Source organism: Seriola aureovittata, chromosome 15 (assembly GCF_021018895.1).
Source record: "Seriola aureovittata isolate HTS-2021-v1 ecotype China chromosome 15, ASM2101889v1, whole genome shotgun sequence".
Taxonomy (NCBI): Eukaryota; Metazoa; Chordata; class Actinopteri; order Carangiformes; family Carangidae; genus Seriola; species Seriola aureovittata.
In genome coordinates, this window is record NC_079378.1 from 25,828,960 (window position 1) to 25,843,011 (window position 14,052).

A 14,052-nucleotide genomic window follows, 5' to 3' on the forward strand; every position below is an offset into this window, starting at 1 on the left:
GCAGACAAACAGAAGACATGGTATTCAGATTGAATCTATTTGATTTCTTTTGTTGAGTTAATTTGGCTTGTTAAGAAACAAAATAGAGTTTTCATTCTGAGATGGTGATTACAGACAGTTATTAAACTGGGACAAAGACGGGACCAAAGCATATATTTACTTACAGCAGTGATTCTTCATTTTACCAAACAATCAGAGGGGCGTTGCGGTGGCCTCACTACAGCAGTGGAGATAAAAAAGGCACCAGTCCGGAGTGTGCAGGATGAAGAGCTTCTACACATCAGCAGCACAGTGAATGTGTGACAGAACTCCTGCAGACAGAAAAAGTAAAAGAAAGAAAGTTTTCTCCGTCTAAGGTCAATAATGATTCCTCAGCCTCATTTCAGTGGACGGTTATGTAAAAAGCTTGTAGCAGCTGCATAATGATCAAAATCCCAGCTTGCCTCTAGGTGGCATAAAGACCCAACAGAGGCAGTGCTGTTTTTATTATAGTTGTGCACATTTCACATCAGATCTTTTGTTGTTTTTCTTACGTTTTTTTAATTGTGTGTTATGAAAGGTGTGAAGTGTGGTCGTTTTAGAACCCAGAACAACTGAGTCGTGAAACTGAGCCACTACAAACCTCTTGAACTTGTAGGTTTGTCATATTAAACGTCTGAAGCTGCTCCAGAGTTAGTCATTAGAAATGGAAAAACAAATTGTCTAAAGTATTATCTATAGACTTGTTTGGATAACAGCACATTATCTGTTACTCCTGCTGTAAAGTAACATTACTTCCAGTTAGAGTGCCCAAATCTGGTTTGGAGGTTTTAATCTATAGAGAACAGAATGGACTGGCATATTAGGCAATGTTTTATTAGCTTCTTTCTGCTTAGGCAGCTTTTCAGTGATGAATCTATCAAAAGTTGATCATATGAGGCCTTCAGCTTCATCTGTCTGTAAAATGAGGAACACTGCTCACATTCAGACCTTGAAACCTGTTATCAGTGAGGCTGCATCAAGTGTGGTTTTGACTAATAAGAATGATGGATTGATTGTGAATACTGGTATCAATCCAGCAGAAAAGAAAGGACCTTGTATTTTCTACTGCAACTAAAAGCTCTTTGACTCCAACTGGTACTGGATCACATGACCAGCTTTTGGTGAGGGGAAACTGTTTCCCTCATTGGGACACAGAATGGCCTTTCTTCCCTGAATGTCAATCAAAACATATGACAATTGCTTGTTTGTTTTTTGTTATGTCACCATTACCAAATGTAGGACCTGCTGATTCAACAGAGTTCAACAAAAACTCGTGTGAGGAAAAACATATCAAATATGTTTATTGATTGAAGGTTAGTGACATCGAAGACTTGAGAGAGAGAGAGAGAGAGAGAGAGGGAGAGAGCGCGAGTGTATCAGGAGGCCATTTTGACATTTGCTGAGCCTGAACTGTCGGCCATCAATTGATGTGTGGCACAATTAGTCACATGTAGGCAATGAGTTCAGGGATTTAATGTGAGTTAAGGTAGTTTTTTTATGTTTCCTATGAGCTAATGGAATAAAGTGTTCATTGTAGTTGGCATTCAGGGTGCAGTGTTATTGAATACTGTTGTTAATGTTAGGCAGCAGCATCATTAAATCACCAATGTGTCAGGGAGGGTCACAGGAAAGTCTCACATGAGCAAGTCAGTTAAAGACTCCCTACGATGAAAATCCAATGTTTAACCTTGTTAACGTCCATATGATGTTTTTATATAATACAGACATATGATAGTGAAATAACCATCAACACCATGACTGAGTGTTTCCACCTTGAACTGCAGTGAACAACCGCTGTGTCAGCCACTGACAGTTACAAGCTAACAATCAACATAAACAAAAAAAAGATGCTAACTAGCTAATGGTCCTGATCCGTCTGCTAGTCTCTGGTTCTGGTCTCAACAGACTCCTCCTCTGAGTCTGGGTCTGACTGAGGCTCAAACATGTGGCTGAGACTCTCTGCTCTTTCACCTGTACACCTGGAGCCAGCAGGTGGTGGGCAGGGCACAAGGCCTGAGAAGCTCTGTTTACAAGATGGATGCAGATAACACTAAATACAAATCAGGTGGGTCCACTTTTTCTCCAAGGTGAAACAGAACCCAGTACAGCACAGTGAACTGAAGTCTTATAGTCCTTACAGTATCTCGCTTGTTTAACTAAAGCTGTTGAATAAATGTAGTGGAGTAGAAAGTACAATATCTCCTCTCGTGTGGCATTAGGCTGCGGATGATGGAAGTATGATCACTCAGTCACTCGTTCACTATTATAGACACACAAAAGACTATTAAAGTGAAATATTAAACTTTATATTGATGTGAAAACATATCTCTACAACTACTACTCCTCCATCGTGTCACTGCTCATTAGATAATAGATGACATTTTATATTAGTTATGAAATGCCAAGCAAACACTGAAAATGAAAGAGCCAACGTTTCAACCCCCCTGAACTGTTGTTTTTACCTCTTTCTTTTTTTTGGGGGGGGGGTCCAAATCTTAATCATGAGGGTAAGCCTCCCCCAATCTGCCCCATAATTTGAACCCTGACTAAATTAAGATTCTTGCATTTTGCAGAACATCTTCATTAAATAAGCAGCACCAGACTGAGCATGTGTGACAACGAGGCTGTCCACCGTCACATGATCCAGCTCACTTATTTACAGTGGGTGAAGGTACAGAATGGTGTGTATATGTACATAAACACACACACTAGCACAAATGAAGACTGTTATTGCTGGTTATGGGACTTTCCATTACTTCACCTTGATTGTAAGTCATCTGTGTTGCCTCTGCTCTCACTTCCTCTTACACATATTTAACTTGATGATGGGCCGATTTTAAATTTGTAAGTGCACTGTGACATTTTAGAGACACAACTATTTTCCATTCAGTGCATCAAATGAGCATCAGTGGCCACTGCCAATGTGTGATGAAAGAGAACTGACTGCACTGTGCTGGAAATAAAGGTATTTATGTGAATTATTACAACAGCATATCAACTTATTATATTCAGTCAGTCACAGTAATTTACAAAACTACTAAACCTCGCCTCCATCCTTCTGTCTGAACTAAAATAACTAGATGCTGCCCAATCTTAGCAGCACAGATTGGTGTGAAAACTTTCACCCCGAGGTCTCTGCTTCAACACCTGGTAGAAAGATGCAGGTGGAGTCTGTTGATGACTGAATATGGAGTTTGGTCGTCTCACATGATGCCTGTGTGAGCTGCATGGATGAGGTCATTTGCCAAATCAAGCATTTCACTCTAAATATGTAAGTTACATGTGCAGGTGCAGAAATGACAGTAAATTGGACAGGAAACAGAAACGTTCAGTCATAGAGGAAACTATTCTTGCAATCAATGCAAATTAAACATATCTGTTTTACTTTCACACACCCCCGCCCCCGTGGCATCTCACATATACCTATGAGAATGATGTAGAACAAGGCCCTTATATATTTTTGGATCTCAGCATCTTGCACTATGTGTCACTTTTTTTTTTTGTGGTACTACGTGACATATTTTTAAAAGGCCATTCATTAGTGGCTGACTGCATGTCCTCTGTGGGTATTGTGGCCTTGACAAAAATGCACAGATGACAGACATATGCAAGTTTCACTGCGTCTTATGCAATGAACTCAAATATAACAATTCATGATCAGCGAGCTTACCACCTTAACACCTTTCTATAGTCACACCCCGCAGATGTCTTTCTGACCAACTACAGTGTCAAACAGAGACGCACTTCCTTTTCTTCTTATAGATGAAATGGAGAAGTAAGAAGGAGACGGCCACATGAGCGTGCCATTCATTTGGATTACTGAAATCTCTCTCTGTACACGGCGTCCGTTGATCTTTGCTTGCAGCACAGTTCGTACATATTTATAAAACCCTGTTCTTCTTGCATCTACATCAAGACCACCTAGAGTGTAAGTGATGCATACTTACTTACTTTTTCAAACCTGTAAACACTGACAAATGGCTTGAACAATAATAGTATAAACTTTGTTTTTAGGACACAACAGGTAAGACCTCTAAGAAGAGGGATTAACATCCTTGTTAACATCTGTATTTAAACATTTTTGTGGTTTGTTATGTCCTAAATTCTCATGATAAAACTTTGATCCTTGAATTTTGACATTTACATATTTTTTTGACTGTTTTAAAAACAGCCTCTGCAAAAGGTACAGCCACTGTTTTAAGGTTTCATATTACTTTAACTTTCAGTTTCGGGAACATACAAGTACATTGTAGGAAAACAGTCAAAAACAATACAGTGATAATGATAATGGATACAGGAACCTGAAATACTCTGCAAGTGTGTAAATGATAAATCTGAAGAGAATCACACTTCCTCTTTCCTCTAAGTTGCATGAGACATGAAAGAAAAAAAATCTCTAATTTAGAGAAACAATAAAAATCAACCCTTTCAGTTAAGTTTCAAACAAAATAGTCGTGACACAAATTCAATAAATTCACAACTAAATCAGTGTTAAATTTAATGTTTCAGTGTCACATATTAGACTACACTGCTGCTGACCATCCTGTGTTGTAAGGATGTTCAATGTATTGCATCACACTGAGATCCCCTTCCACTCAGTGTTGTTTTTGTCTAAATTACCCTTTGAGCAGTTCTGTCAGTCAGACTACGTTCCGCTCTCAACTTTCAGACCTACACGCTGCTCATGGGTCTTTCAGGCTGAATACTTGTTGAATGAATCCACATTTTGAACTGCCATGCCGTGTCTTCTCAGATCCCAACATGAATGGCCTCCTCTTCCTGCTGTACTGTGTAGAAATCCTGGGTGCACTGCTGTGTGGAGTTAAAGGCAACCCAGAGATTACCTCTGGAGAGATAGGATGGGTTTATACTGATGATGAAGAAATTTCTCACCCAACCCAACAGGACTCAACTCAACTTATCAACGACGACTCCAGCAGCGCGCCTGAAGACAGCAGACTGATCAATGTTGAGAATCTTACAACAGTCTCCCTATTGTCCAGTAGTCTTAGGACTTCCCCTTCTCCTGCCCCACAGAAGCCCACCACCACCACCACCACCACCACTTCCTCCACCACCACCACCTCCACCTCCTCCACCAGGGCTCCTAACGGCATGTTTTTCCAAAAGGAATGTCTCACTGTGTACATGGTGACTGGCGGACTGATCATAGCCTGTAGTATTTTACTGGCTTCTACCTTGTTGTTGACATGGAGGGTGTGTCATTTGAACAGACACCTGAAGATGCTGAGCACAGACGCCGACCTGATCAGCACCTCTCAGTACTGGATGGGGACTGCCAGGAAGAACAAAAGCAAGTCAGAGACACAAGCCAAAGATACCAGCATGTTAATGGCTGACTTCAGTCAGACTCAGGAGGACACAGCTGGCGGTACTACCAAGGAAGAAGAAGCCAAGGTCGATGAGGATGGACAGAAGGGAGAAGAAAAGAAAGGAGACACTGCCAGCAGTGAGAAAGCTTCAGCAGGTGAGAATAAGCTGGAGACAATTGCAGCTGAAAATTCCCCCTCCTCTGGTCCCCCAGAAGAAACCTCTCCCGAGGCTGTGGCTGCCTCCTCCTCTGAGGCCACACAGAAACCACAGGATGAAGTGTAGAGTCATGTTGATGGGTGTGCCAAAGAATTTCCTAAGAGACTGCCTTCACTTCTCTTTAGCGTTTACATTCACTTCACTGTAAATGAAGAATACAATTTTTTTTCTGCAGCTTTCACTTTTTAGTCATTTGTGTTTGTTGCTAAATGAGCATTCCTGGTTGGAAATGATTGGTTGATACTGTATTTCCATCTAATTTGTGTTTTGTTTTATGAATATTAAAATATATTATTATTGTAATACACTTTTGTGTAATGTAAAATACAGCTTTTATGATGGAGAAATAAAACACCCATTGTAACCCCAGTCTTAGATTGTGTGTGTGTGTGTGTGTGTGTGTGTGTGTGTGCGTGTGTGTGTGTGTGTGTGTGTGTGTGTGTGTGTGTGTGTGTGTGTGAGTGAGCCCTACTTGATTAGCAAGCAGAGAATGTGCGTCTTCCGGGCAGTAACACACAACTGAGAAACAACGCTTCCTTTCACCTCAGCCAGAACTGACAAAGCCACACAAAAAAAACAACATGGGGCTGTTTCCGCCATCTTGTGCAGATATTTGTCCATCTACTTACTTGTGACGTCATGATGGATGTGCACCTTTCATTAGAAAGTCTGAATAGTTGTCGCAGTAAGGCATCTGCTGAGCTGGGCCTGAATCTAAAGTCTGTCCAGGCCAGAGAGGGTGGGTGAGGAAGTAACAAATGTATTGCAAAAGAGCCACTTAGCTTAGCTTCCATGACAAGTGAGCAAAGACAAGGACAAAATGAAAACAAAAACAACAAAGACGCTCAGCTGCTGCGGTGGTTGAATAAATCAGGAATCTACAGCGACGCCACATTATTTAGTTGAATTGCTGCATGTTATCTGTGTCAGACTTTCTCTGGCCCTTCCAACCCAGTGTGATTTAGTGTGCTATACGTACAGCAGTGCAGTGCAGAGTGGAGAGCTGCCTGTATTGCTGATGACAGGTAGGAAGCTGCAGTGGAAGAGAATCCTCTGCAATAAATCCTGAGCTTTTTAGTGGCAGCAAAACAAGGAATCACAGCACAGCGTTACTTTGTAAAGGGATACCTTAAAGAGGAATACTATTGATTTAGGTGGCAGTTTAATTTGTTTTGATTCAAGCAGCAGGGAAATCAGTGAATTAATCAAACACAATAATAACTGTCACTTCAAATGCAGAATTCATTCCTGAGAGCTTCCAGATTTAAAAGGGACTGAGGGGTTTCCTCTGAAACAGCCTCATAAGCAGGGACCCCTCCATTATTCACCCCATTTCTCCTTACCCCCCTCCGAACACCCCCCCCTACACACACACAAACACACACACACACACACACATACACACCACCACCACCCCACCCCTCCCATCCTCACTTCTACAGCACAGAGTAAATCCAGAGTCTGCAGTGCCTGATCGCGCTAACCCAAAGGATCCAAGGGGCAATTTGAACTCTCTGTTCTTCAAAGAGGACAAAAGGACCAAACTGAGAGGGCAACCTCAAAAACCTGCAGTGGACAAGTGAGCAAGGGTCAAATTCTTTGAGAGTCATTCAGGCATAGAAAAACATTCACCTTCAGCAGAGCAGCAGCTGGAGAGCAGGCAAAGAGGAGAAGGGCTGGACAGCAGAAAGCAGCAGAGAAAAGTGACTGGAATGATAAGATGAGGAGGTAAGTTATGGACAAATTTAAAGACTCTTTTTACTCACACATTCTGCCGCACCCCGGCTGACACACTGTACACTGCAGCTTCAGCAGTGGAGCACCCCTGGCTGCGCTTTGTGCAGACCAGCTGATGCATGAGTTCTCTGTGGAATCAATAATAAAAGCTCCTATGAGAGCGGGGGACTGACTGATGCCAAGGACAATGACCACAGGGACCTGTGTGATGTGTGATATTTTGAGTAGATGCTTCACAGATCAGGTCAAATGTTTATCAGTCATAGAAAAGTATGAACTTCAGACACGAATGGTGGATAATATACAAAGGAAACTGTACAGTATCCTGTAAAACACGGCTGCATAATTAGGGGAGTCAGTTTGACGTCTAATGTTAATATGTTTACCCACAAGCAATGCAGTGATGTGCAGCAAACTTTGGTGTATGTACAGTGAGAGAGGGAGAGAGAGAGAGAGAGAGAGAGAGAGAGAGAGAGAGAGAGAGAGAGAGAGAGAGAGCGATTGTTGCAGAGGGAGGAGCTGTGAAGAAAAATGAAACCAGTTTTATTCAGCACAGCTCTCTGCAGTTACTGCTTCTCCTGCGAGGAGCAGATGTGTGACACACACATCTGCTGTGTTCACTGTCACGTCACTCTGCAGGTGTGCGGCTCCTGCAGGTAGAAGATGCTGTATGACACACACACACACTGATGTTCCTGTCTCTCTTCTAGCAGACATGTGCTCCTGAAGCTTTCCCCTGATGAGGCCCTTCTGGGACTACTGCTTGTGTTGTTGCTGGGGCTGCACGTCCTCGCCGTGTGTCCCTCCATGTGCTCCTGCAGCCGCAGCCACAGGGAGGTGGACTGCTCCTGGAGAGGTCTGAGACAGTTGCCCGATGGCTTTCAGCACAACATGCGCTCCCTTAACTTGTCCCACAATCGGTTTCACAACCTGGACAACCAGCTGACCACGTACACCCATCTCCGCTTCCTTGATTTGTCTCATAACCGGCTGAGCCACCTGCCCACCGGCTTGCCTCGCTCCCTCTGGCATCTCCTCGCTGCCTCCAACCGCCTCCAGCTGCTGGACAAGAACGACACGGTCTACCAGTGGAACCTGCGCCTGCTTGACCTCTCCAACAACAAGCTGGAGCGGGTGATTTTCATCAACAATACGCTGATTAATTTGTGCACCCTCAACCTGAGCCACAATCACTTCTGGACTCTGCCCACCAACATGCCGATGCACCTGGAGGCTGTCGACCTGTCCCACAACTTGCTGGTGAAGGTGCTGCCAGGCTCTCTGGACCGGCTGCCCAGATTAACCTACCTGTACCTGCACGCCAACCGCTTCTCCACTCTGCCCGCTGGGGTGTTGGACAGGATGACGTCACTCAGAGTCATCACTCTGGGCGACAACCCCTGGGCCTGTCACCTCTACACCGACATCACCTACCTCCTGTCCTGGTCCCAGCACACCCCCACCCGTGTGCTGGGCTGCCCCTGCCACACCCAGTCAGTCTGTGGAGGGGTGCGCCCTGGCAGGACAGGAGGGTGGCACTTTGCTTCCTACAACCTGCCCCCCCTGGCTGCGAGTGCCCAGGACCTGAGCTCCATACCTCCTGGTGCCAGTGTCACAGGGTGGTGGTACACTGGGTCTGCTTTAAGAACCCCACACACACAGCACCACCCCTTCACAGCCACGCCCGCCAGCATCTCCACCGTGGCCCCCAGAAGCACAGACGCACACCTACCTGTAAATCACCTTTCTGAAACAGGGGGCCCAGCTGCCACCCATCACATGACCCAACACACGGACTCTGGCTCTGAGGAAGACTCACCCAGTGACTCCCCGCACACCACAGACACGTCCTCTGTTTCTGACATCACTGAAAGTCCCGTCAGTGCTGACATGACGCTGGCCACAGACCGATTCTTTACAACAGAGAACCCCTCTGCCCAGACCAAGAAAACCACCACACTACGCACCAGGAGTGTGAGGAGGCAGAATCAGTCCCACCCCAGGAGCATCAGCAACAGCAGCCCAGCTCCTGCCACCTGCTCCTCGCTGCCCCTCCTTCACAACCTGGGGCTTCTGTCTCTCATTCTGCAACACGTCCTCTGAGGGAGGGACGGAAAACACTGACAGCTCAGTCTCTCTTTCCAGCAATAACACTGGTGACTGTTTTACTACTGTTTGTACGTTAACATCACAGATCACAGGCTTCAGGATGAGAATAACTCCTGCTATATTCAGTGTGGTTCTCTTTCTCTTTTCTAATGATGCTTTTTCAGGCCTCCCATCCTGTGTCACTGATTTCAAAAATAACACTGTAATGAATATAGCTAAGCACATGATGGCACTATACATTCAGGCAACCAGTTTATTATGTACCTGAGTGTAGCCTGGTGCTTTCTGGTACATGTTATATCTCATGAATCACTGTGTCCATTTTTGTAAAACGGTTGGATTTCACAGACGTTTTCTTGGTCATATATCATTTTTTTACACACTCAAAGTTCTATTTTCCTCCTCACGAAGCTTCTGCTTGTCTTTGTCTTTGAGGCCTGCTTGTTCTATGTAACAAATCACTGACCCGAGGAGATATCTTGTCCTCACGGGACATTATGGTGTAAGAAACTCGTCATGACATGAACAGAACAGGAAACAACACAGACTCTGTGGAGTGCAGGACAAACAAACGGATGATGCCGTGTTTTCTATCTTTAACAAACTCCCAGTGCCGAGTAGCTGCTTCTGTATTTTGATCACATCTCAGACTTAAGTGTCCTTCATGATTCAGTGACGCCCGTGAAAATTATCTGCATGGTGATTGAACGTTCCAGGAATGCTAACCTACTGCTGTATTTGTTGCAGAGCATTAAAGCACAGACATTTTCAGCTTGTTTATGTGAAATGTTAAGATATTCAAATCTTGATTGCATTAAGCGGAGTCGGCAGCGATGTGCCAGCCTACAGATTTTACTTTTCAGTAATACATTCACATATGGTGCCAAAATAGTGAGAGATGCATTACAGGAAGCTAATCTAAAGAAGAACTCAGAGTCCGTTTACTTTTGGATACTTCTGATTTTAGTGACGTTAAATAAAATGTGCTGAGTTGCTTCATTCTTAAATGAAACTCATCAAACAGTGGCTTTTTAAGACTGAATTAGCAGTTTATTTATGAATGTGTTTATCAAGGTAAGGTTCACTGTGAGCACAGAGACACTGATTCCAGTCAGACCTTGTGTAACATCAATCACATCTGGAAACTGCCCAGAGCAAACACAGTCTTATCTGTTGGTCGTTGAGTAATCACTGGGTATTTCTGTATACATATATACAGAAATACACAGTGAAACATATATATATATATATATATATATATATATACGTATGTATGTATACAGAAATACCCAGTGAAACAGTAAGTGCATGTTCTCTCTGTCCTTTATTAATGTTTTGAAGAGAAGTGAGAAATCCTCACATGCAGGAACATCTGTGACAGACAAAGTGCTCTTCCTGTGTGATCAGGAGAGAGAGAGTCTGTGAGCAGGTGACCCTGTGGTTCAGCCAGGCTCAGCCTACAAAAGCAATATGGAGTCACCATCTCCACCCACACAGTGGATGATAAAAACTACAGTCCCTTTTAAAAACTGACATACAGAATAAATACTATACAACTGGAAAAATAGAGCAACGATTTAGCAAAGAGTAAAATATCATTCTTTTCATTATATTGTTTTTATTCATTTACTGAATAAAAACAATATAATAAAAGTCAGAGAAAAACTAGCCTTCATGTATTTATAGCTCTGAAACAGAAGCTGAAACTGGCAGAAACATGTGGTTAGTGTGCTGGTTATATATAAATATGACTCATGGTTCGAAGAACGCTAACTTGGTTTCCATTTCTTCCCTCTGATCTCGGCTTAGGCTTTTAACTTGCATCTGTTTAATCAGTTGTTGTCTAAAACAATCATTTTATACATTTAATTATTTTGCTGTGTAAATTTCTGCCAGGACGTAGTATTTGTGTGGATGACTGCAGCAGTCGTCTACACTCTGCACTCATTATTGGAGCATTTGTGTTTTATTGAGAACTTCTTATGATTCTTTATAAAAACTCTCTGTGTCCCTTCAGCTGCAGAACTTTAAAACATCTCCTCCAAGTGCTGTATGTGTTCGTGTGCTGGCCTGCAAGCCAATTATTTTCTCTGTGGACAACACAAAGTAATGTCAGATTTCTCCTCTGGCTTCTGCTGATAACTGACAAGGTGCAGACGGCTGGCATCATTTACTGCTGCCATGCCTCCCCTCTTCATCTCTCCACCCGGGCTTGTTTTCAGTGAGCTGCCTTCCTCCTCTCAGCTCATACTCAGTGAGACTCACCCTCAGTGTTCTTCTCTGTAGCAGCAGCCCCGCTGCCCTCTTGTGTTCTCAGACATTTAATTCCCCATCAGCTTCATCTATCACCATGTTCAGACAATAGCCTACATAAAGGACATGTAGTTTATTACAATCTGTGGTCAATCTTTGTGAGTGTATGTTTTCTTTTAGCTTTATATCGTTGTAGCTGAAAAAGTCTATTTTCCCTCATTTTTGAAGAGCACCACTTATAAAGCAGATTCTTGTTGTTAGTTTGTAACTGAACTTTTTCTGAGACTGTGGAGAGAACAAAAAGCAGCCCAGAAATCAGCTGTTCCACTGACTGCAGCCTGTGGAAGTCACAGTCTCTCTGTCGAGAGAGAGAGAGGACAGAAGGTCACTGGAGGAGGGAAACCTGGGGCTGATTTTAGACTTTGAACCATGTCCATGAATACAGATGTAGACGACGTCACATAAACACAAATGACTGTTCCTTCTCTGATTACATGAGCTCTAAGTGCCCTCTTGTGGTGAAGGGACAGAAATGAATGTTTATCCCAAAACACTGCAGAGACATTGAGTTCTTTAATGGGACACAGAGTCAGTTCTCAAGGAAAAAAGAATGTATGAAAGACTGTAGGAAAAGCTGTGACCTGTTTATTCTGTTCAACCTTATTGAGCAAACTGCTCGACTTAAAAGACAGAGACAACTATTGACAGGACTGTAGAACTGATAACTTACAGGATTTTAAATAAATGCATCTGAACACTGTGAGCAGACACTTGGGGCTGATTTGTCTTCCCAGAATGCCACACTCCAACACCAAGAAACAGAAATCTTTTCCTGAGGAAAATGACATGACACAGCATCACTGTAGATAACCACCAACCTGCAGGCCTAATCTACACCTAATGTAACCCCCACTGTTGTTGAGCATCAAAGCTAACTCACATGGTGATACACACAGTGACATGCTGTCGAAAGGCCACTGCAGCCTGCTGGTGGCTAAAACAGTAGCTGCCAATTTCCACCTCCTCTGAGCCTGCGTCACAATATCAATTGTAACCCAGAATTAGGCTGGTTCCCGACCAAAGAACACTCAAATGCTGCAGATAAAGTTTATCTGATAAACCTAATCTGTATTGACAGCTCGGGTCTATATGCCAAGGCTCGCCATCTCTTTGAGCCAAGGGCAATGTTTTCCAGTCCGGGAAGTGATCAGCCGAAAGTGAAATGTGTAGGAATGGGGAAGAAATAACAAGGCACATACTCCAGCAGCCGGAAGACTGATGAGACAGGCAAAATTCAACCCTGCAGCATGGTGGGGGGAAGCTGAGGATACTGTATCTCTTGTTCTCGTCTCAATGACACAGACAAGGCAAGGTCAGTGTTAAGGTCAGTGGTTGCAGAATAGGATGTGGTTGGCAACTGAGAAAATATATGATGGCAGCCAGTTAGGGAAAAAAAAAGAAAGTAAAACGGGAAAGAAGAGAGAGAAAAGGCTGGTAGAAAACAAAGACTGAGCCCGGAGCCAGAAAGCACCATAAACTGGCTCGTCCAGAGAGGCTTGCTTTCCATTCTCAGCCTCTGGATGGTTTTTAAAACGTCTGCGGCAGTGTGTGCATGTAAACAAACTCAGAGAAAGTAACTGCTCATAAGAGTTTTTCAGGCTCGTAGTCCAGAGGCTTACTGTGTGTCCATTCGTCCCAATAACAACAACGCGCGCGTGTGTGTGTGTGTGTGTGTGTGTGTGTGTGTGTGTGTGTGTGTGTGTGTGTTATTGATGAGGAAATCTGTGTGTGCATGTATACTTGCAGCATGCTCAGAGAACATGGTGCACAGCTGCTCTGAGAAGGATTTCAGCAAAATTAGCTTGAATGTAGATAAAAGAAAAGAGATTTAAAAAATGTTCAGCCAATCCAGAATATAACCTCCTTGACTTGACGTTTGGGTTCTCTATGGGGGGGGGGGGGGGGGGGTGTTTACTTCCTCTGTCTTGACAAAGCGCTCCAAAAGGCCAACATGCTCGTCTCTCTCCCCAGTGACGGTACAGGTGATAGGACGGCTCCTTGCCGCGCTTTAATGCCACTCGTCGTCATCTGTAACAGCCGGCTCTCTGGAGCCGCACAAACAGCAGCCAGAAAAATTCAGAGGAGCAGCGGGGGCATGAGCTTATCTCCCAGCCCACTGGAGCAGGTAAATGATGTCGTCATCATCCATTTGAGTTGGTGCCTGATTGGTCTAAAAGGGCCCCCGCATGCAGCTGTGGGTCACTGAGGTCAAAGACACAGATAAAGTGGCTCCGATTGTGTTGATATAACATTTAACATCAGGCAGTATTTTAGGGATTTACTTTGCATACTCTGAAGTACCTTGGGTATTTGTAGTACTCG

At 43.7% G+C, this 14,052-nt stretch overlaps 2 protein-coding genes across 3 annotated transcripts; both read left to right on the forward strand.

Moving 5' to 3' along the window:
- The first annotated feature begins 3,781 nt into the window (after positions 1 to 3,781).
- On the forward strand, positions 3,782 to 5,940 carry LOC130182106 (uncharacterized). The gene is made up of 2 exons (XM_056396712.1): positions 3,782 to 3,949; positions 4,775 to 5,940. The coding sequence occupies exon 2, from the start codon at positions 4,783 to 4,785 to the stop codon at positions 5,635 to 5,637; it is 855 nt and encodes a 284-aa protein (XP_056252687.1). The 5' UTR covers positions 3,782 to 3,949; positions 4,775 to 4,782; the 3' UTR covers positions 5,638 to 5,940.
- Positions 5,941 to 7,028: 1,088 nt separating this feature from the next.
- LOC130182097 (oligodendrocyte-myelin glycoprotein-like) lies at positions 7,029 to 10,188 on the forward strand. 2 transcript variants are annotated; one of them, XM_056396690.1, is made up of 2 exons: positions 7,029 to 7,299; positions 8,019 to 10,188. In XM_056396690.1, the coding sequence occupies exons 1-2, from the start codon at positions 7,292 to 7,294 to the stop codon at positions 9,409 to 9,411; spliced, it is 1,401 nt and encodes a 466-aa protein (XP_056252665.1). In that variant the 5' UTR covers positions 7,029 to 7,291; the 3' UTR covers positions 9,412 to 10,188. The 2 variants fall into 2 exon arrangements, with proteins under 2 accessions (XP_056252665.1, XP_056252666.1); XM_056396691.1 differs by having other exon boundaries at positions 8,022 to 10,188.
- The last annotated feature ends 3,864 nt before the right edge of the window (positions 10,189 to 14,052 follow it).

Coding starts and splice junctions, on each gene's coding strand:
- LOC130182106 (XM_056396712.1), top strand. CDS start 4,783: ATGAATGGCCTCCTCTTCCTGCTGTACTGTGTAGAAATCCTGGGTGCA.